This window comes from Mchenga conophoros, linkage group LG6, assembly GCF_057382185.1.
Source record: "Mchenga conophoros isolate Kocher_MC1m ecotype Shallow Benthic linkage group LG6, M_conophoros_male_GT1.1, whole genome shotgun sequence".
Lineage (NCBI taxonomy): Eukaryota > Metazoa > Chordata > Actinopteri > Cichliformes > Cichlidae > Mchenga > Mchenga conophoros.
Genome location: NC_140531.1, coordinates 14,282,402 through 14,304,953, shown reverse-complemented (window position 1 = coordinate 14,304,953; position 22,552 = coordinate 14,282,402). Strand labels below are relative to the sequence as shown.

Genomic DNA, 22,552 nt, shown 5'->3' with positions numbered 1-22,552 from the left:
TACTTTAAGGTACGCCAACATAGTGTGTGCTGTCGCTTTTCAGTTGCTGTGTGACAGTCAAGTGAGCTTATGACGACGTGTCCCTGAACGCAGCACCAGTCCGGTTCCCGGAGACTCCGCTCCTGTTCTTCCACTGAGCCGGACTCCATGTTGTTCGTCAGCCACGGAGTGAACAAGTTCCCTGGCTGAAAACTCTCACGTTGCAACTCTGTGTGTGCGAGAAGTTAAGTGTGTGCGCGTGCGAGTGTGTTGACCCTCCAAAAGAAGATGGCAGACTACCGGGATGACACCGGGGCTCGAGCCCTGCTAGCTTTACAGTCGGCTCCGTGCAGCCCGGTGCGCGTCGCGGTGACCTCGCACACCTTTCACCAGCCCTCGTTCGCCCTTCTGGGTCCTCCGGTGATGGATGCCCGCACAGACGCCGGGATTCTTCCCGTGCGGCTCGCTTCTACTCCTCCGCAGGCCCTGGCCAGGCTCGAGGGCCGGGACTTTGAGTATGTCATGCGCCAAAGGACGGTCACCATAGGCCGGAACTCTTCTCACGGCTCCGTGGACATCAACATGGGTCACTCGAGTTTCATTTCCCGACGGCACCTGCAGATCACCTACGACGAGGCGGGTGGCTTTTCCCTCCGGTGCCTGGGCAAGAACGGTGTATTCGTGGACGGGGTCTTCCAGCGAAGAGGGGCGCCACCACTGCCGCTACCCAGAGAGTGAGTGCGGTCAGCTAAGCCTAGCCGCTGCAGTCAGGCTTCCCGTGATAACACGGTGGCTGGACGTCGCAGGGCTTCTCACACTAAAGTTTATTTTATGCATTAACAGTGGAGGTCTAGCGGTTACTTCAAACAATAAAACGACTCAATTGTAAACCCACGTTAGCCTCACGAATAGATTTCTGAACACTGACGGGGAGAACATTAATACAAAACGACCTCCACGATGACAGGGCCAAACGGGACACCTATCCTGTCCGGGGTACAAAGTTTGTCACGACACCCCTACCAGAGCGGCTTGGTGTTGCATAGTAATGGCAGCCTAGGTCTGGACAGTAAAGGTGGAACACGATAAGTTGTCAGGTCTCCAGTGTAACTCACAGCGATGTTATGTTGTCATATTCAATTAATATTCAGTTTGCCCGGATGTTCTTAGTGGACCCCTTCAGCTTTGCCTTCAACCCGCTGAATGAGTGAATCAGTCTAGCTAGTTTTAGCCGTTAGCAAACCTAGCTGCATTTCCCCGGCCTGCTGACAAGCATAAGCAGTTAGTAAATTATAATTTTTTCTTTCGAAGTGCTGCAACTGGTTGGTGTTTTTGCATAAGTACGGCGTGTTATATTGTCTTTGAAATAACTTTTTAAAGTAATCTAATTTTCAAAATAAACGAATCAGCACACCTTGTAGCTTCTGAGTGATTATGCTCGCTACTAGCTCTCAGACTATTGGCCGACGTGTCACGTAAACATTAATGTAAACAAACGCATCCCAGACATGTCATCTCACGGTTCTTCGAGGAAGACGGGAGTTTTTTGGTAAATGTTGAAACTTGAAACACGTTTTTCCTCTTTTTTTGTTGTATATCTCGGGTACAGTGGAATGTAGCTTTTTTTTTTTCCACTGCGGTTGCAGAGCTGTCGCGTTTACACACGTTGCTTTCACTGGTTTGTTTAGTACAGTTGCAAGCTTACAAACGGAAATCTTCGGTTTTGTGTATGTGTCAATCATAGGGTGGAGGCAGTATGAGTGTGTTTGGGTGGGGGGTGTCTTTGTCTTCTCTGATTGGCTCGAAACACTGTTTGGGGGTGTGTCGGTTATTGAACCGGAAGTGCAGACTGGGGCGATATCCTCGCTGCAGGCGCACATGACGAAGTAAACACTGACTTGCGAGCCAAGGCCACAGACATGTTTGCTTGGTTTGCTTTGGCCCTGGAGGGTTTTCTCGAGATTACAGAGCTAGCGAAACTGCGCCGAGTTAAAATATGAAAGACAACAATTTCTCTGCATTGTCATGATTTGCAAATTAATTTCATTATGATACTGCTGAGCAAAAAGACATTTAATTTAAAAAAAAAAAGACTGAGCTAGATTAAGTGCAGATCTAAACAAACGATAGTGGCTTATTAGAATTAATTTTCTCAAAGGAAGAAAAATTAAACTATTAGCAAAAAAGTCCTTCAAATTCTGCTCTAAAATTCAGTTTACCCTTATATAAGACAGAAGCAGCAACAAACACTTTAATGTAAGAAGCTTGAGCAAACAAATGCTGTGCAACTTTCCCTAAAAAGTGACTAAAATGATTGGTTAGATTAAAAAAGTAAATTTAATTTTGCTTTCGTTTTGTGTTTTATCAGCTACATATTGCCACTCGTGTATAGTAATTTATCAATTTATACAGGACTGTGCAAAAGTCTTGAGCACCCTTCATTTGTTTATGTTTTCCAATGAAAATGGTAAATGGGGGCTGAGAATTATTGAAACCTGCAAACATACATGGAAATAAATCATATGAGGCTGTTTTTGCCTCATATGATTTATTTCCATGTATGTTTGCAGGTTTCAATAATTGGAAACTCTGTTTTTGAGTTTGTGCAATTTTAACAACTTGAAAAGTCATGATATGACCACCTTTATTCTTAAACAGTCTGTTTTCTAAGGCAGTTTTCTTCTGATTTCTTTAAGTAGTCTTCAGGAATATTTCTCCAGGCTTCTTACATGACATTCAAAGCTTTTCCTTAGATTTTGGCTTTGTTTTATTACATTCTCTGTCGATATGCTCCCACGCTGCTTCATTAATATTAAGGTTCAGCTCTGGGGAGGCCAGTCCATGACTGAGTGTTTCATTGTGCGCAATGAAACACTGCATTAGCATGTGTTTGAGATCATTGCCATGCTGAAAAATGAAGCCACTGTCAATCAGATGCTTTCCAGATGGTATTGCATGGTGGATCAAAATCTGATGGTTCTTTTCTGTGTTCATAGTTCCATAATTTCAAACAAGATCTCTAACACTGTTGTCAAACCATGACAGAGCCTTCACCATGCTGTAGACATTAAATGCTGTATCTCCCTCCTGACCTCCTCCATGCACGCTGATTGAACCTCAAATTTCAAATTTGATTTCATCACTTCGTAAGACCTGTTGCCTCTGATTTGTTTTTAGAAGTCTAGTTCTTCTGTAATTTGGCAATCCTCACCCTTTTCTCCCAGTTTTGCCTTTTTTAAAGAATGCCTTCTTGATATCCACCCTTCCACTGAGACCACTTCTAATGAGGCTTCAGTGAACAGTAGATGCATCAACTGTGCATCACTGAGATCCTGCAAATTTTTCTTCCTATTTTTACATTTTTTTTTAACGACACGGCTTTCAAATACTGCTTTCTGCTGCAGATAGATCTTTGGGGATCACCTAGTTTTTGAAAAAATATTCTATATCCAGACAAACTTTGTTATCTTTGGCACTTTTCATACATTCAGCTAAAGAAATTAGAACAAATCATGTTGTTTTTTTTTTTGCAACATGCTGCTAGTGACAAAGAAGAATGCCAGCTGCCGTTAAACCCCGAAGAAGAAGGAACTGTCCCAGAATTCATAGCGCGACACATCGCAGCCCTGCTCAGTTTCCAACAATGGCGGCAGCTAGTTAGTTTTAACCTCCTAGGACCTGGCGTCCACATATGTGGACATCACATTTTGGGTTATTTAGACCAAAATACTCAATTTTGCTCCACAAGGGCCTGATATCCACTCACGAGGACGTTGTACTGCCACTGTTCTATCAAAATTTTAAATGAATATCCTCATATGTGGCTCTCATTTTTCTTAGAGACAAAAATAAGGTAAAAATAAAATCTGGTGATTCTTTGTTTTTACATTCGTCCGGCCCCAATATGCCCAAATATCAAAGAGAAATTAAAAATGCATGCCGTGGGAGAGTTCGGGGTGTGTTCACACCGAACGCGATGGACGCGAATGGAGCGTGAGCTTTACATGTAAAGTCAATGGAAAAGCGCGATGACACGCGATTGCGGGTCCCGAGAAAATTCGGAAGCAGATTTGCGTCGCCAAAACGCGTGAAACCTGCGTCAGTGTAGCGCGTCTGGCGCGCGAATAAAACCACGCGCGTGAGTTTTTGTGTTGCATTTTGTGCATACGCGCGTTTCACGTCTACCGCTCGAGTTGGAAAAATCTGAACTCCAGCGTCAAATCGTGCCGCGACAACCAATCAGGAGCCTGGTGACGTGGCTGTGACCTAGGTCAAAGGGGCAGATCCAGCTAAAGCCCTTCATACTTCAATGGAGGGGAAGGCTAATCAATGCGGTAGCAAACAACCCGGAGCTGTACGACACCAGCTGCTTTCTGTACCGAGACAGGAATATAAAGGACCGAGCTTGGAGGAAGATATGTGAAGAGATCGGGCAACCTGGTAAGTTCATTCATTTCTCTTAAGTTTTCTCTAAAGTTTTTGTTGACCTGGGGAAGCCGCACAAAAGCTAGAAAGCCACTGCTATTTTCCCACTGACGTACAAATACCGTTCTGCTTTTATGCATGTTGTCATTTAGGAATATATTTTATTGTTTATTAATAAACAGCACACAGTGGTCCCGCTCATCCGTCACTGCTTCGCTTTTTCGCTGATTTTTTATTGCACAGTACAGCATTGCATTCTGCAGCCTGATTGACAAATCTGCTCCGTGTCGTGTCTCCTGCGCTTGCCAAATTTATCACCTTTGGTTTTGATAACCATTACGTCCAATAGAAAAAACAGCACAAAAACACCCATAACTATGACCCTCATTTGGAAATAGACACCTGCACCGCGAGGGGAAAAAGGCGCACGAAAGTGGCGGGCAGATGAAGACAAACCGCGGCATAATAATACTTTTACGTTTTGCAATCTACAAAGGTTTGCACTTTGAGAATCAATTGTGAGAACTGTGACCAATGTTCATGTGTGTGGGGAAAACGGTGTATAAAGTGCGTGGCCAGGGGCTAGTTATTCTGAGAACCCCTGCTGCAATAAATGAGGGACCACTGTCTACTCTATGATTATTATATTCAACCTGTTAACATTTAATACTGTATTGATAGAACTGATTCTGCAGCAGAGCATCCGCAGTTGCTTCTCCTGGCTCCCCAGTCCCTGAGCTCCTGCACCACAATTGTAGCATCAGATGTACAGCAAGCACTGATAGCTTTTTACTCGGTGGGATTGCCTTGTGATCACCTTTACTAAATGTCTACAACCAATCTGAATATATCCTGTTTGGTTTTTGAAATTAAAATCTAGTAGCAGTCTCCTCATTTCTTTGTTTTGTGCTGTTTTACAGGCCCACAGAGGAGGACAGCTCCAAGGCAGATGAGGGACGGGTCCCAGGACGGTCCATCGGCGGTGGAGCTGGCCATCCTGGAGTCTCTGAAGAGTCCACACCAGTCTCCAATGGAGCATTTCCTCCTCAGCCTTGTTCCTGCTCTGGAGAGCAGCTGGTCGTTTTTATTCCTGTCTCTCTGTAAATACTTACATTAAACATAAATATATAAAATATATTTCTGTGTGAGAATTTTAATATTATTTCAAATAAATTTTTATAATGACTAATGTCTCAGTTCTACTACACAGCAAACGTTGGCACACGACTTGACACATGTAGAATTTATTTCATATTATACTAATGACAAAATATACTAATACAGTGGGATGCAAAAGTTTGGGCAACATTGTTAATAGCCATCATTTTCCTGTATAAATCGTTGTTACAATAAAAAATGTCAGTTAAATACATCATATAGGAGACACACAGTGATATTTGAGAAGTGAAAAGAAGTTCACTGGATTTACAGAAAGTGTGCAATAATTGTTTAAACAAAATCAAGCAGGTGCATAAATTTGGGCACCACAAAAAAGAAATGGAATAAATATTTAGTGTATATCAATGTGTGTGTCTCCTATATGATATATGGGGTGCCTTTGTTTGGATGTGGTTCCCATCCAGAGCTCCACAGCACAGAGGGAAGTTCCAGCGCTCCTGGAATCCCTCTGTGATGGAGCGCCAGTCTTCAGTTCAAGGCACAGCCATGAAATCGTCCACTAGACAGTCCCAGATGGCCGTTGCTACCTGGGGGGTGATCTGGCTCACCGTGAACACACCAACTCGAAAACTGAACGCGATGGTTCTGAAGGAGTCCCCGGTGGCAAGGAACCTGGACAAAATTGTTTAAAATGAGTATTATGTGTCCTGCAGTTACAAAATACATTATTCAAATTCCCAAATTACAAAACATAAATCTTACATAAAACATTTTGTAATTATAAGGATAATTACATGATATATATATTAGATATAATCTAAAACAGTCTGCGGTGATTATATACAAATATTCAACTATCCCAGAATTAAACCAGGTCTAAATAAAAAGGAGTGAGTATCACTACAAAGGTTAACTCAGTGGTCCTAATGCTACAGTTTGATATCAGCAAACACCGAGCGCATACATTGATATGACACCACAGCCATGCTATCATTGCAAACACTGATAACAGCATAAATCGAATTAAATAATAAAGGACTACCGTATTAAATACTTTTGCTAACCTCAGGCAGACGGACAGGCGCTCTGCAGGTGGGATTGAGTGCCTGTAATTGGTGTCTAGGCGGGCGATTCTGGGACCGATGCGGGAAAGCAGGTCCTCAAACTGGGCGAGGGGAAGACGGTGATATCGCTGGAATCGGCCGTCATCCAGGCGCAGCTCCTGGAGCAAATGGTGAAACTCACCAAACTGCTCACGCCTCTGGAGGACCTGATGGACCCAGGTACGGCGAGGACGTCTTTTACGCCGCTGCTCTGCTCTCCACAGTACATAGAGAAGGGAGACACTCTCTTCAAGCGCTAGCTCGACAGCTGCCATCTTGCAAAGATACCGTCTGGCACAACTTCCTCCCACATTCCTCCCACATTTCCGGTTCATGCGCGATGGATTTTTCTTGGACACACGTTGAGGCGCGAATGTGCGCGCGTCAAATTAGGGGCGTTTGGGGCGTTTTTGTTCGCGTCCATTGCGTTCGGTGTGAACACACCGTTAGGAGGTTAATATTACTCTTATTATTCTTTCTGGGTCACAAAATAAACGTTTAACATATTTTCAGACGGGAATGTTGCTGTGTAAACTTCAAATATCTGCTCAGTTTATCAAGACACCACATATTTTTAAAAGCGCTTCGCGTTTTCAGAGACGGCTGTTACCCACTAGCTCGATAGCTAGCCGGGGTTCAAGGCTCACTAGAGCCCGTGAGAACACCGGACTCCCGGCAAATTGTTTTCAAACCCACCGCCATCTTTTGCTACTCAGGTTAAATACGATATATAAGTCACTTGGATAACTTAAAAATGTTATTGTTTTCAGTATTTTATTTGTTCCTGAGTAAATCGGTTTGGCTGAGATTAAAGTTATAGTTTTTACACAGCTGAATAAACGTCAAGCAGACAGCTGATTATCAGAAGTGTGAGATGCTCAAGAATATACTCCAGTGTCCCGTTATATTTTAGATAGCAAGGAGCAGACGGCTGCGTTTATTAAACTTCTCCGAAACAATCTGCAAATTTCATTTAAATTCAATAAACTATCATCTTGTCTTTATTTTTAGTTAGCACATACCTTAAACACTTAAAGCTGTAAGCTAATGATAGTTCTATAATCGCAAAAATAATAATTGTTTGTGGCAGCCCTAATTGATGGCTTAGCGAGCTGTGTCGTGTTTTCTGTGTCATGAAAGTGGCTCTCTTTTTACCTGGTTAAATCACCGTGGTTACCGATGTTAAGCATATAACATGGTCAGGAGCAGGTTATGTTCTGAGTTTCTGTTAAAAAATGTCTGGAAGTGCCATGTTTTCACTGATTCTCTCATTTACAGCATGTTTTAAATCCAATACTCTGAAAATGTGTGTTACATGTCCAAATTGTTAAGCTGTACCTACTAAAACCAGTGACTGTAACACAAACAGTGCATTTCACAGGAATGCATGTATTTATTTGGTGAAGCAGAAAAAGTATAAATGTTGTTGTACTTGATTCTAATCTGCTGCCAAGTCTCTTTTACACCACTGGAATTGGAACATAGAACACACACCAGATATATAAAAGTAATATCACTTTGATTTGTGACAAACTAAATTCCCACGTCTCCATTGTTACGCTGTGGCACAGTAAGCTAACGTTTAAATGGCTCCAGTTTAAAGTTTCAGAGCTCCGATATGCAGCCGTCACCTTAAAAATAATGTGCACTGAGAGCGCACTCAGTGATAAAATAATTCCTTGGTTTATTTTAATGCTATGTGTGATAAATTCAAAGATTAACAATTTTCTGCACCATTAAGTTTTTGTCTTATTTGTAGTGTTTTTATGGTCTTTATAGATTTTTAATCACCATTTTCTCTTCCGTTTTCCCTGGAGTAGGCAGCATTCAGAGCGATCATTTTTTGTGTGTGGAAGAAGTCACGTGACCTGTGAAATGCACCTTATTTTTTTTATTATTATTATTTTTTCTTCTTCTTCTTTCACATGAGCAGCATGCAGAGTCTGAAGCGGAAAGCTTCTCTTAACAGAGAAAGTTAATAAGTTGTGGTAACAATTACTCAATCTTGGGGTTTAGGTTTTGTCGAGTCTGCTAACACAATGAAAGAAGCCCGGTTATGTTGAACTTCCTTTGTAGGGTTTTTTTTGTTTTTTGTTTTGCTTGAATGTTAAGTGGCTTATTAGACAAACCCAACAAGGTGAGATACACGGACTGTATGGAAAATGAAGGAAAAAGCTCGACAGTTTAGCTGACCATCGGCCTTTCGCTGCATGGCTTCTCCAGCTCTCTCTCCCCACCTTCCTCTCCATCTTCATTTCACAGAGACTTAAACACATAAGAAAATATTTAACCTGCAATTCTAAATAGGTAAAAATCAGAAGTTAAATCAAGATAAAATTTATAATAGATTGCATTTTGAACAGATCTAAGTGCTTGCTAAAGTTATACCAAATAGACATTAAGCCTTGGTTGCTAATTAACCAAATATACATATATGTGTATGTGTATAGGAGGCACCGTAAAATTTTCAAATCAAAGCAATGGTTGCATTTACTGAAAAACTCTGTTAAGTTAAAATCTCAGTGACCTTGACTTCAAGGTCAGAGGTCAACCTTTCTGAAAATCAGAGAATTTTCACATTTATAACACAGGTATGTCTACTCGGAGGCTGAAGGGTAGCACAGTATTTATAAAGAATATCAAACAACAATTAGTTGATGCTTAAAGCCTGTTTATTTAATTAATATCCAGTTTATTTCCAAATTGTATTGAATTTATTTGTGTTAACATGGTGTTTTAGGTCTGATTGAAGGACTGATGTAATGGTAAGGTGTCTGTTGCTCCGCGTTGAATATTGGTAAGAACTTGACACAAAAATAAATTTAGTGTAGCATTAGTAAATCTTTAATTCCAGAGATCATGAAAATCGATTAAATGGATCAAACATAGAACTTTTAAATAATTCCAATCTCATCAGAATGTAGGCGTCAGAATGTATTTGAATATAATGTTTCCTGTTTTATATCCATGTGTGCATCAGTTGATGGATTGGGGTGGCTGTAGCTCAGGTGGCAGAGCAGGTCAGCCACTAATCAGAAGGTCGGTGGTTCGATCCCAGGCTGCCTCCTGGCTGCATGCCAAATATCCTTGGGCAAGATACTAACCCCATGTTTGCCTACTGGTGGTGGTCAGAGGGCCCGGTGGCGCCAGTGTCCGGCAGCCTCGCCTCTGTCAGTGCGCCTGTGGCTACAATGTAGCTTGCCATCACCAGTGTGTGAATGGGTGAATGACTGAATGTAGTGTGAAGCGCTTTGGGGTCCTTAGGGACTAGAAAAGCGCTATACAAATGCAGGCCAAATGCAGGCCATTGACTGCAATGTCAGTCATCTATTCTTTGGGACACATTTCCATATACCATTCCAATGATTTATCCCAATGTCACATCTCATAATCAGTTTGTCAGCCTCCAATTAAGTCTCTGTGACAAGAAGCACAGAGTGCAGACAGGGGCACCAATCATGCTCTGTGGTCAGCATCACTTGAAATGTGCAATAAAATCTATAGATTTATAATTTGGTGATATCTGCCATGTATTGACTTTTATCTTGAAAAATTACTGTATTGTTGCTGCAAGCTGGGACTGATTGGTCGCAATTATTTTGGTCAGCATTGAGATCAAGATTATTTAACATAATTACTCGCAGACTTTAGAAAAAACATGATGTATTAAACAGTTTTGTTGAAAAAAAGCACAAACTTGCTTTATTTATTATGCAGATTTATTTGAACACAACATTTGTTTGCCACAGCTTGGCTATAAAGTGCACAGCAGGGCTGGCGAGGAAAATTTGATATTGCAATATTTTTTGGTTGTATCACGATACATGATATATATCATGGTAAGTTTAACTAACCTTCAAACCATTTTCAACCATATAGTACCTAAAATTGTACTTGTGTACTTATTCAAAGCGACCATTCAGTGTTGACTTGAATACAAAAAATTAAAAATTAATGGAAATGTTTTATTTTAACCATTTTTTAAACCATCAGTTGCACACACTGTTTTCACAAATGACAAAACTATGACCGTAAGTGTCTTTCTGTGGTCAACATTAGACCTTTAACAAACAAAAGATCATAGCAACAAAAAAGGAGCTCAAGCACTAATTCATGAGACAACAAAAACATAACTAAAACTAAATAGGTGCTTTTTTTTTTATTTTTTTTATTGCTTTTAACATAAAATTGTACAAGACTTCCTCAAATTATAGAAACAAAAGTCTAGAAGGTGACTATGGAAAAACGGATGACCAAGAACAGTCACAGGTATCACAGCTGGTTTATTTAACTTTTTCTTTGGTCTGTGGGGAGATGTTCACATGCAGAGTTTAAAACGGTCTTAATTTTGCAGTGGAATAAATTCGTGGTACTGCTACGACAATAGTTGGCATGTTTTGCAAATTACAGAATTTTGTTCCTTCCTGTGAAATCCGAACAGCAGCGAAGTGTCTTTTCTCTCGCTCATCTGAAACTCGCACTGTCACCATATTTTTTTCTCCATCTGGTGAAATATAAACACCTATGCTCAGCTCAGTGTGCCGGGTAGGAAATTGTGCGCATTGGCAGCGTGTGGGATTAAAAAAACTTGAGTGAATTGCATGCAGACAGCACAGTTATTTGCATGGCAACTTATACTCGATGGTTATGATAAAGCCACTTTAACCATCGTATGTGGAAAACCTCGCGATACATCGAGTATATTCGATATATCGCCCACCCCTAGTGCACAGTCCTGTTTCAGACAGTAGCCATGTTCCCCATTTTCCTCCATATCTTACATTTGTTTAGCTCCTTAATAAGTCCTAAATTAGCTAGCTGGAGTAATGCATCCACACAGTAGACTACTACTGCTGCTGCTTAAGAAGCTAACTCTTGGTCCAGTTTAACTACTCAAGCTTGTTCCAGATTTTCTGTTTACTTTAGTGAAATCGAGTCGAACTGTCCTGTGAGTTTTTTCTCTCTGCCTGTCTGACATTGAGCTGAAGGCCAGAAGAAAGATGTTTTTCTTTTTTTTCCTTTTGTTTGCTGAATGCGTCTTTTCTACCTCAGCTGTCAAAAGCTGTAGCTTCTGCAGGGCTGCCGCAGGGCCTCGTGCTATCTGTGCCCGGGCACCTGGTGCTGGAGGATGGAGCACTATAGGCCAAAACAGCTGTGAGCAGTGTTTTCAAGAATCCAGTGACAGCTGCCGGTTTTCAGGAAGAACGCTTCATCTTTTTCTCTCTCTCTTCATGTAATTTTTTTTCTCTTTATCAGACTGGTGTGTCTGGAACATCTTTCAACACTCTGATCCTTTGTGGATATTTCCTTTCTTTTGTAGAATTAACGGGGCTTCAGTATCTTTGCCGTGAGATCAGAAAGGGTGCAGTAAAGACACGACCCTGCTGCCAGAGTCAGTTGGGAGGAAATTGAAACAACCAGTCACCAATCATTAAGTTTCCATTGTAAAACATTTACCAAATCCCTCACACATGTAATTAGCTTTGTTTAGGCTTGAACTAACGTGGACCTGTGACTGATCCTCGCTTTTTATTGAGGAGGTTGTTCAGACCTGTTTAAAAGCAGAATAGAAAAGGAGGTGCAGGCCTGGGGAGCTTTGTCGAGGTTTTTATCCACAAGAGGTGGTGTGATATTGTTTGAAATGTAAACAAACCCCTGTAGTTACGTGGGAAGTGCAGTCTCATTATGATTTATTATTAAGGGAGATCTGCACGGGTGTTTGTGTTTTGCTGTAAAACGTGTAATGATGTCGAGTTTGAATGTTTATTCTTGCCCTTGGAGATGTTGGTTGACAAAACAATGTCACCACCTGTCATTTAGCTGTTTTTTTTCTTCTTCTCAAATTCAGTCATATCTCACCATCTCCCCCTGCAATAACAGTTACTTAGTTGCACAGGAAATGTTTAAATTGTCATTGACGAGAAGGTTTAAACACAACTCTGAAGTGCTGATCTGTTAATGTTTTAATGCTTTACTGTTTGGTTGAACCAACATGACATCATCTCTCTTTTTTGCTTTGTTTTCTCTCCGTCCTGTGGCCCTCCCCTTCCCTGCTGCTCTTTAGGTGCATGTTTCGTTTTCCCAGCACATCGATCAAGATCCAGTTCATGTCACTCCTGGAGGTTGAGGAGCACCGGGAGAGGGAGCAGCAGTCTCCCGCTCGCTCGCTTCTGCCCCAAATTTCTCCTCTTAAAATCAGCATTCCCACGGCGCAGCAGCACGAAGAGCACATGAGGGCGTTTGGCTCTCCGCTGCCCTCACCCACAGGCACCATCAGGTAAGCCACCAGACACACAATCACGTGGACGCTGATCAATTCAAGCAGCGTTCATAAATGCAAAGTAGGCCGTCCGGATTTGCAGTTAAAGCAGGAGGATGTTTTTCTTTGGAAGGAATTCTTGCCAAACTAGTTCAATGCGCCTTTTCATTCAATCCCCAATAATTAAGAAAACATTTATTTTCCAATAAGTATTGATTAGTATTAGAGGTACTTTTAGCTGCTCCCTTATTTCCCAAACGGTCACTATAGCACACGCTTTGATTTGGCTCGTGTTTTATGGTGGATTCTCTAAAATTAGCTGAACACCTCTGAGATGCAGAGTTTGTGTCTCCTCCTGGTGTCGGTGTGTAACGTGAATGTGTTAACAACCATGTTTCTTATAGTTAAATCAAACTAAAAGCGAGATGTGGGGATAAAATAGTTAACTAAAACAAAAAGAAAAAATCGACTTGGAAGCGGAAACAATTTTATGAACTTGGAAATCTAACGAAACTTCAGTGAAAGAGAAATATACAGGATGTATCCTCAGTTTCACTTTTTTGTTAGTTTGGTCAAATTTGATCAAAACCACCATTTAGAGTTTGGATATCTCAATAAGACTGACTTACTTGCATTAACCGGATAATAAAACTTGTATTATCTGGTTAATTATTAAAGCTTGTACTGTAGTGGAAGAGGTCGCGTAAGTACGCAGACAGTACTTGTATAAAAAGAAACAGGAGACAGTAACCAAAAAGAATAAAAAAGAAATGAGTAAATTAAATACAAACCCTTTTTAAAAAATCTTTTTTTCGGTGTCTTATTTATGTAAATGGGTATCAGTGAGAGAGGAGGATCTGTTGGAGGAGTTTTAAAACAAAGCTGGGTGTACAATGAAAGTTCTCAGATGAGCTGTTAGTTTCTTTTTTGTGAAACAAAAGTGTAGTGTCTTGTGCGCTGCTGACATGCACTCTAGCTGAAGATGTGCTTGTATCTGCACTCAGAGAGAGAAAGCTTGAGTTTCATAGGCTGTGAAGGCACATGTTTAAAAGAAATCTGTGCTCTGTAAATATACACGTCATGTGTGAGTGTTCGACGGAGCTGTGCGTGCCCTCTGGTGGTCTCTCTCTGCCTTTGCATCATGCATCCCCACCAATGTCAGCGCGCGTGCTTGCCTTATATGGGATGGCTGCCGCTTCGAGGCCTGCGATTGGCTATCGAGGGCAGATTGTTTTGCTTGTGGGCCGTTTTCCCGTCCATTAGTGGTTTCCTTTTCCGAGCCCCCTGCCCCTCCAACTCAACCCTCAGCTCCTGTTCTCTCGCACGTGGAAACACTACAGACACACTACAGACACTAAAGACGCTCGCTCAAACATTTCTGCGCCGCTCTCACCGTGGCCTTTTTCGGGCACATAGTCGGGCCAGCCTTCCTGGTACATACACACCGCTGTGTATGGCGGAAGAGTATTGTGTCAAAGCACGTGGTCCCTCTTACAGGGTGCTAAGAGTGACTTTTCCTGCTTGGCAACTTAAATGCACAGCGTAAAATTGCACTCTCCTTTCTCTGCCAGCATGCACTCTTGTAATGCAGGGCCTCGTGCACGTGGCCCGCGGGGGGATGGTTGTTTTAAGAGTGTCCGGGGGAAAGCAAAGATGACCCTTGCTCCCCCGTGGAGGCACAAATAACAAAGTCCTAGCAGACTGACGGATACAGATTTCAGTATTTTTTGTACTTCCGAAAAGTACAAAAATATGTTTGTGTTAGTCCGTATTCATTTTTCAGCTCTGAGTTTATGAAAACAGAGCTTGCAGCCTAGTTCCTCCAGCCACAAACTAAAAACACACTCCCCCCCCCCCGTCTGTATCCGTGGCTCTTTGTTGCTAGAGGCAAATCAAAGCTTACTGACTCTCCCAGAAACCATTGTTTACTTTACTAACAGAAGCAGGTGTGTACTGTATGAGAAGTTGCTGGGATTTCCTTGTGCTCTCTGTCTCTCTTTCACAACAGCAGCAGATAAAGCCGAGTTAATAATTAATGTATTTATGGTCATTGTTGTGTGTTTCTGTTTTTTTTTTTTTTCCTTTTTCAGATCTAGTTCTTGTGTGTAAGGCAAAGCCTTTTATGACTCAACCAGTATAAGATCTGAAGGCTGATACTGATACCAATATTTGGTGATTTAAGAAATCTGATATATCGGCCAATATTTTTTCTTTCTTTCTGACACATGACATTTAATCTTATTTTCTTAACATTTGTCATGTGTAATTATTTCTGAGTCTTTACTAACACATATATTTACATGACTTGAAAAATAAACTTGTTTCATTGTCACAACAAAGAGTAGATTATTTGTTTGCGCCCGAATGAGCTGGTTGTTTGCAGCTTTTCCAAACACGTTGCCCTCTGGTTTAAAAACTGGACCACATCAGCATGCTCGAAGGGTATTTCTTCCATCTCCTCTTTACTTTTTCATTTCTGTTTATTAGCCATTATAAATGTCAGTATGGATATATAGGAAAATAACTATTACTGGACTTTAATTTAATTAATAATATATTAATAATTAATTTTGTAAACACTACATTTGTAAATCATTTGAGGCGAGGGTTGACAATGAAACAGTTGCTTTAAGTTTTACTGGGAACCACATGAAGTGGCCAAGGACATCATTTCATGACAGTTAGTTCACGTCTCTCTTTTGTGTGTTTTGCTTTACTCTGAGGTGTGGATTCTTATTCTTTTGTGTTTTTCCAGTCCTATTCAAATTTCATAGAAATGGTAAATAACGAACAAAATTTAAAAATGCTTATCTTACAAATGTTAAATGCAAAATATAAATGAAGATTAGAAATGCTTCAACAGGCCTTCACGCTGTACAGTTTAGTTACTCCTCACTATTACATCGTGTAGTCTTCATTTTGCACTCTGACATAATTATGGTTTTAAGGATTTACTAATAAAATCTTGAAATGACTGAACTGTCAGATTTTTGCTGTCTGCACACACACACCTGCTGGAAATGACCGGTGTATGAGCTTGACACCAGTGTTGGTCAAGTTACTTGAAAATAGTAATTAGTTACTAATTACTGATTACTTCTCCAAGAAAGTAATCCCATTACTTTACTGATTACTTATTTTCAAAAGTAATTAGTTACTTTATTACGTAGTTACTTGTAATAAAACGACATTGTTTGTTTTTTTTAACAGTTTTTCCTTTATACATATAAACAAAAGGAGAAGAGAAGGATTACAGATGATTTTTACATTTGGGGTCATTAACACTTGAGGCTGTAAAATGTTTAAAAAGAAAAAAGTGGGGGAGGTGAAATAAAGAAAAAAATATATAAGTAAAATATTTCCCCGGATATAATAGTCCCTGCAAAATAATCCCATTCATTCCCACCCAGGTCACTGCCCTAGACCTGTACACTGTATTTCCACACCTGACATGAGGGAGTTGCACACAGACAAAAGTGAATGCACCTGAAAAATTCTTATAGATTTTGAAATGCTTTGAAATTTGAAAAATTAAAAAAAAATTGAAAGAATTTTGGAGTGAATGTCTTATTTTTTCCAGTTTTAGACATGACATGAGGTCGTATAACCACTGTTTGTGAGTGGGAGGGGCCAACAGGGAACAGAATGATAGCGCCTGTCTTTTAGAGGCCAGTAGAAGCACCTCATTCCCACTGATGCCAAACAGAGCAAGAAAGGGGCCTCATCACACTGATAATCCTGGACATGGAAAACCTCTGTCCAGAACTGAACAAGACTGGGACAAGACCAGTACATGTAGATCATTTGTCACTTTTTTACTTTTAAAAACATGATACACAACCCGAACAGGTAATAAAACTGTAGACCTTTCAGCCCAGTTTATTTTTCTGAATAAACCATCATATAAAATTGAATCAAATGAAAAAGTCTCTTTTAAAAATTTGTTTAATCAGTTTTAATCTTTTAACTTTATGCACATTACATCAAGCAAAAATGTAATTATATGCAAGAAATGTGTTTAAAATTTTTAAACCTATTTTCTGCATATTCCATCATATAAAATAAAATAAAATAATATGTTGTGTTTTCACTCATTCTTTTAAATAGATGCAAGTAAAACACAGCAAACATTTAACTAAATCAGAGATTCAGCAGCACTAAGTCCTGTTGCTCTTTAATCAATTTTCACCTGTTTAGCAGGAGTGGGGCAGGTGGAGGTTTGCCCGGTGCCACAGTGGCCATATCAGTGGGAAGATGTGGGGTTTCTCTGTGAATTTCACATTCCCGTGGCAGCGTCCTTGGTGCTTGCTTAGATTTGAAGTTTAATTTTTCACGGTAGAAAGAAGTTTTCTTCCCACGCAGAGTTACGCTGCACGGTTGTACTCTGTCCCGCACTCCATATTATCCACTGTTGATCTACACACATCTGTTGCTACCACGGACGTCGCACGCTCGCACGTCATAGTCATGAGACACTCTCACAAACAAAATCACGGTTTGGTAATGCAGCATGCTTACGGGAAAGTAACAGCAATCTAATTACCTTTTTGCAATAGTAATCCCTTTGTAATCCCGTGTTCTTGGAGAAGTTAATGTAATTATCAGGTAAAATCTGGCTTGTCTTGTCTGTGTGCTGAGTTACAGTTGTTAATGTGACTGTAAGCCTGTGAAACAAGTATTGTACTGACTGCAAGATTAAGCCTCTCATCTTATGTGGGTCATTTTTCATGTAGCCATAAACCATAGTGGTAACCCTTTCCTCTATTTCTCTCTCTTTCCCAGTGTTCCCAACTCCTGTCCAGCTAGTCCGCGCGGGGCGGGGTCATCGGGGTATCGCTACGGACGCAACATCACCTCCGACCTCCAGTTAGCAGCCGAATATGCTGCCAAGGCTGTTTCTGAGCAGAGGCGAAGTATTGCTGAGCAGAGAAGTGGGGGGAGTGAGCAGCGAGCGGAGTCAGCTGGTGGTGACAGTCCCCGGGTAAACATCCAGGCCTGATTGCTTCTACGAAATCGACTGTTAATGTTTAACCTTAGAAAAAAAGCTGAGTGTGTCATTATGAATGCATGTTTATTTAGACTCGTGTCTATCTTTTTTGGGCCAGGATGAGTCCAAGCCACCTTATTCCTATGCACAGCTGATTGTCCAGGCCATCTCCTCGGCCCAAGACAAGCAGCTGACTCTCAGTGGCATCTACGCATACATCACCAAACACTACCCCTACTACCGCACTGCAGACAAGGGCTGGCAGGTACAGTAGTCTTGTCTAGAAATACAACTTTTACCCGAGTAAGCTGGGAAGAAACTTTCTCTTCTTTCAAACTGATGCTTCTGTTTCCAGTGACAAAACGTTTTTCCTTTTTCAAGAACTCAATCAGACACAATCTGTCTCTGAACCGCTACTTCCTGAAAGTGGCCCGCTCTCAGGACGAGCCGGGGAAAGGAAGCTTTTGGCGTCTGGATTCTGCCTCCGAGGCCAAGCTGGTGGAGCAGGCCTTCAGGAAGAGACGGCAAAGAGGGGTGGCCTGCTTTAGGACCCCGTTTGGACCCCTGTCATCAAGGTGGGCTTTGCAGTGGGTCATCCGTGGCCTTCAAGTTGCACACACAGACACGCACAATGATTCAGTTAACCCTCTCTCCCTTCTCTCTGCTTCTGCTCCTTGCGATCATTTGATTGGACAGAACAAAGTAAGTGTGGTTCTGAGGTTTGCCTGAATGAGTAGAGGGTGCTGACAGTGAGGAGCTCTGCATGTCTTACTAAAAGTCTGTTGGTTAGTTATTTGATTTCTCTGCTTTTTCTGTATTTTGTTATTTAGGAGTGCTCCAGCATCCCCGACCCACCAGGGGCTTCTTTCTCCTCCTTCAAGCGGGCTGCAGACTCCCGAGTGTCTGAGCAGGGAGGGCTCGCCTATCCCCCACGACCACCACGAACAGCTGGCTAACAAACTGGCATCTGTACCCGAGTACAGGTATTCTCAGAGCGCCCCAGGTAAGCGTGCAAACAAAATCTCTTTCAAAGATCCGCAGATGACAAGCTTGCTAAAACGCATCAAGTAAATTGTGTCTGCCTCTGCGTAGGCTCCCCAGTCAGTGCTCAGCCTGTCATCATGGCCACTCCCCATCACCCTACAGCGCTGTCCTCGGGCTCGGGGAAAGCCCTTGCTTTGCTTCCAGGTGGCGGTGGCCAAGTCCAGCCCATCCATGTGTTCCAAAGCTCCTCTCAGCCCTCTGTCACCATGGTGCGGGTGGTTACCAGCGTTCCTCCAAATGGGTACAGCGCTGTTGGAGGAGTAGAGGGCAAGAGTGATCTCAGAGGTACGGCCGTTTGGGGGGGGGTGGGAGAGAATCTATTTTTGAAATGCTTTTTCTGCGTGATGCAATCCTTTGTAATGTGATACACAGGAAAGTGTATTCAAGTCTTTAAAGCTGTTGTGGCCTTGTTCACATCCTTAACGCCCCCTTGTTTTTACCGTCCAGTGCTGGGAATACTGGGCTATTCCTCAGTCACACCTTTACTGTTCAGCTTCACTGCACAAATCAGCAACGCAAGATATTTCTTGTAGCGCGTATAGCTGACAGTAGCCAAATCTCTGAGTTTCGCGACCTTAATTTCCATTTGCTGTAGAATCAGACACGTTTATCACTCTCCCTGAAGAGATGAGGTTTGTTTGGTGTAAATCCATGTGAAATTGTGTTTTGTTGCTCATTATGTCATGTTTTTAAGATCTGCATTTTCAGGACAGCATCCAACTGGTGCATACTGTGAACTGATATTTAGGAAATTATGCTAAATTCTGACAAATGTTTGATTACTGCAAAATCTGGCTGGATTGTTGACGGGTTCCCATGTTTGAATCGTACGCTTTGTCCTCAGAAGCCCAGCTGACCAGAGAGCGAGTGATCCAGACTGTGGAGAGTGCGGTGCAGGCCGGGGAAGCACGTAATCTGACCCCAGGTTTACATCAACTTCCCGTTCGCCCCATTACCCAGAATGGCAAACACACCACTGCTGCTGTTGTCACAGCAACCAGCCTTGCTAATGCATCTGGTAAGACTCTTTTTTTGGATGGTATTTTTTGTCCTTTAAACACAATAAGGTTTCATTATATTCAAGAAAAAGGCCGACCTCTTTACAGCACACAGCTGGGGGTTTGAGGCTCAGTGCGGGTCATCTACTAATCAGCAGTCAGTAGTTTGATCCCCGGCTTTTCCAGCATACATGTTGAAGTGTCTTAAAGCAAGATATTGAACCGCTCACCACCTTATCTAATATGCATGCACATGTTAGATAAGGCACTTGGGCTAGAAAGTTCTGTGTGACATGACCAGTAAAACGTGTTTTGAGTGCTCAGCTAGAGTAGAAACCAGTTCATTTACCATTTCACAAATGCACAAAACGATCCTTTGCTTATTTTCTTGTTTCGTGTTTTGTCCTGTTCAGGTCTGAGTAGTCCTCTGCAGATTTTGGCTGCTCAGGCCTCTAGCTCCCCTCCGGTGTTGGTGAGCAGACAGCCCAGTGCAGAAACTTTAGCTGGACAACCAGGCGAGCCCCAGGCCAAGCGGCCAAAGATGGAGGACGATGGCGGCCCCGAATCTGCTCAGCATCAAGCCACACCCGGTCAGCAGCCTGTCATTGTTGCCATGGCATCGCAAACCCATGACGCTAGGCAGTAAAACTCAGGGCCTTGCACCAGATACCCAGTGGACAGCCTCTCTATCGCCCCCTTAACGCGTCGCCTTTTATACTTATTTGATACGACTGTAGCCGACAGGCGGTCTCTCAGAAGGGAATTAATTCATAAGAACACACACTTCGGTCAAAAGTAGAGGAAACCTTTGGAATTTGTGCTGAAATTTAAAAAAAGAAGTTTTAGAATTACAATTTTTAAAAATGTAATCCAGCATTCACTGACAATACACAGATTTAAGGTTATTAATTATAATAAAATCATTTCAGCACTACTCTTACTACGTGAATGTTGGATATTATCGCAGATACATTACTTATCACTCTCAGGCCAAAGAACTCACCTCTCCTGCGCTTCTCATTAGAGTCGCTGCCTGACGTAAAACCAGGGAACGTGAGATCCGAACGGCCCCGCGACCACAGAAAGGGCCGTCAGCATTAAGAGTCGACGAATCGCGTCGTTTCGTACAGTCGTGGGCAGAAGGCTAGAGAGGACTCAGCTGCATACACCCACACTAGGTTGTTAAGGCCCAGGAGACTTTAAGAATATGATTGTACTCTTCATGAGGCTCTTCTCCAAGGATAAAGCGAGACAGAAGGCATCAAACGAGCGGTCTCAGACGAGAAAAGGCAGACGTTCATTTTAAAGAGCAGAATGTGAGACGTCTCTCTTCTTGCCTTTGCTTTAAAAGAAAAAAACAAACAAACAAAAAGCAAAAAAAGAGAAAGGTATGTTGTTTTTGGAGAACAGATACGAGGAAATTCAGGTTATGACAAACCAGCAGTTTGCAGTTTTTGCTTCACTTCAGTCCAGTGCGGTTTATCGGCGCGAGGCTTCTCTGATTGAGGAAGATCGCAGCATCTGGACGGGAGAGAAGGAGCGAACCGGGCAACTATATGGAGTTGATTGAAGTGGAGCTAACCTAATGTAGACAAACTGATTGTTTTAAATTTTTTTGTTTCAGTAGCGGTATAAAAAAAAAAGCAAACGGAGCAGCCTGGGCGTACTTTTTTTTTGGATCGTCTTAGCACAGAGAAGCATTATTGTAATAATCCTTTAAAAGCCTTAAATATTTCTACATTTTTGTTCTTTTATTTTAACCTTTAGACGGCTTTACTGTTTTAGAGTAACTTAGTGCTTTAACAGCTGACGATCGGCGACACTACAGCGGTGACAGTTGCGCTGCATTGGTAGATTCGTTTCAGGTTTTTTGGGGGTTTTTTGTCAGGGGAAGGGCGGGACCAACACATGACCACAAATTTCAACAGTTCTTTTTTTTTCCACTCTGTTTGGTACTTCTGCCACCTACTGTTCTCGGCTCACACACTGTTGCTTTTTCTTGTTTCCTTAAATTCATTTTACAGTTTTGTTCTTCTTCTTTTGCCCAGTCTACCTCTCCTCACCAAGCACTCTCTCATCTTCGCAGCCTCCAAAGAGGAGTCAAGCTGTCGGCGATTCCTGCCACAATTAGATTTTTCTATAACACTTCCCTCTCCTCCACTCTTTGCTCAATCCTCACATTCTCACTCTCTTTAGATTTTTTTTCTCCACTCAAATTCCCTCACACAGGCCTCGTTTATAGCTGGGAATCAGGCATTCAGTGATTGTTGTTGCACATTATTAGAAAAAAATTAATACATTTTTAAAAAAAGTTGCGTAATGATTGTATGCTGCTCTATCTGCTAAATGACAAAGTTCTTCAAAGGTATTTTTTCTTATTTTGGAAAGAGAGAAAAAATATTTTGCTATATGTATAAAAAAAACAGCAGTCATCAATACGTAAACATTCTGGAAATAGAAAAGTATATGTATTTTTAAATGTTCCTGTTTTTGTGATTTGTTCAAATGTGTAGCACAAATTAAAGTTCCTCATTGACTTAAATGTTGTGTTGTCATCGCTCTTCTGTGCGACAGTGTCTGCCGTCGGGTGTAAGAATGAATTTGAAGTCTGTGTTGTGGTGTTGTTCCATTCAAAACT

General features: G+C 41.7%; 1 protein-coding gene across 2 annotated transcripts; it reads left to right on the top strand.

Annotated features, from left to right (window-relative positions):
- The first annotated feature begins 117 nt into the window (after positions 1-117).
- foxk1 (forkhead box K1) lies at positions 118-22,456 on the top strand. 2 transcript variants are annotated; one of them, XM_085276343.1, is made up of 9 exons: positions 118-713; positions 12,691-12,903; positions 17,668-17,866; positions 17,991-18,137; positions 18,254-18,447; positions 18,703-18,875; positions 18,965-19,201; positions 19,764-19,934; positions 20,328-22,456. In XM_085276343.1, the coding sequence occupies exons 1-9, from the start codon at positions 268-270 to the stop codon at positions 20,558-20,560; spliced, it is 2,013 nt and encodes a 670-aa protein (XP_085132469.1). In that variant the 5' UTR covers positions 118-267; the 3' UTR covers positions 20,561-22,456. The 2 variants fall into 2 exon arrangements, with proteins under 2 accessions (XP_085132469.1, XP_085132468.1); XM_085276342.1 differs by having other exon boundaries at positions 119-713; positions 19,761-19,934.
- The last annotated feature ends 96 nt before the right edge of the window (positions 22,457-22,552 follow it).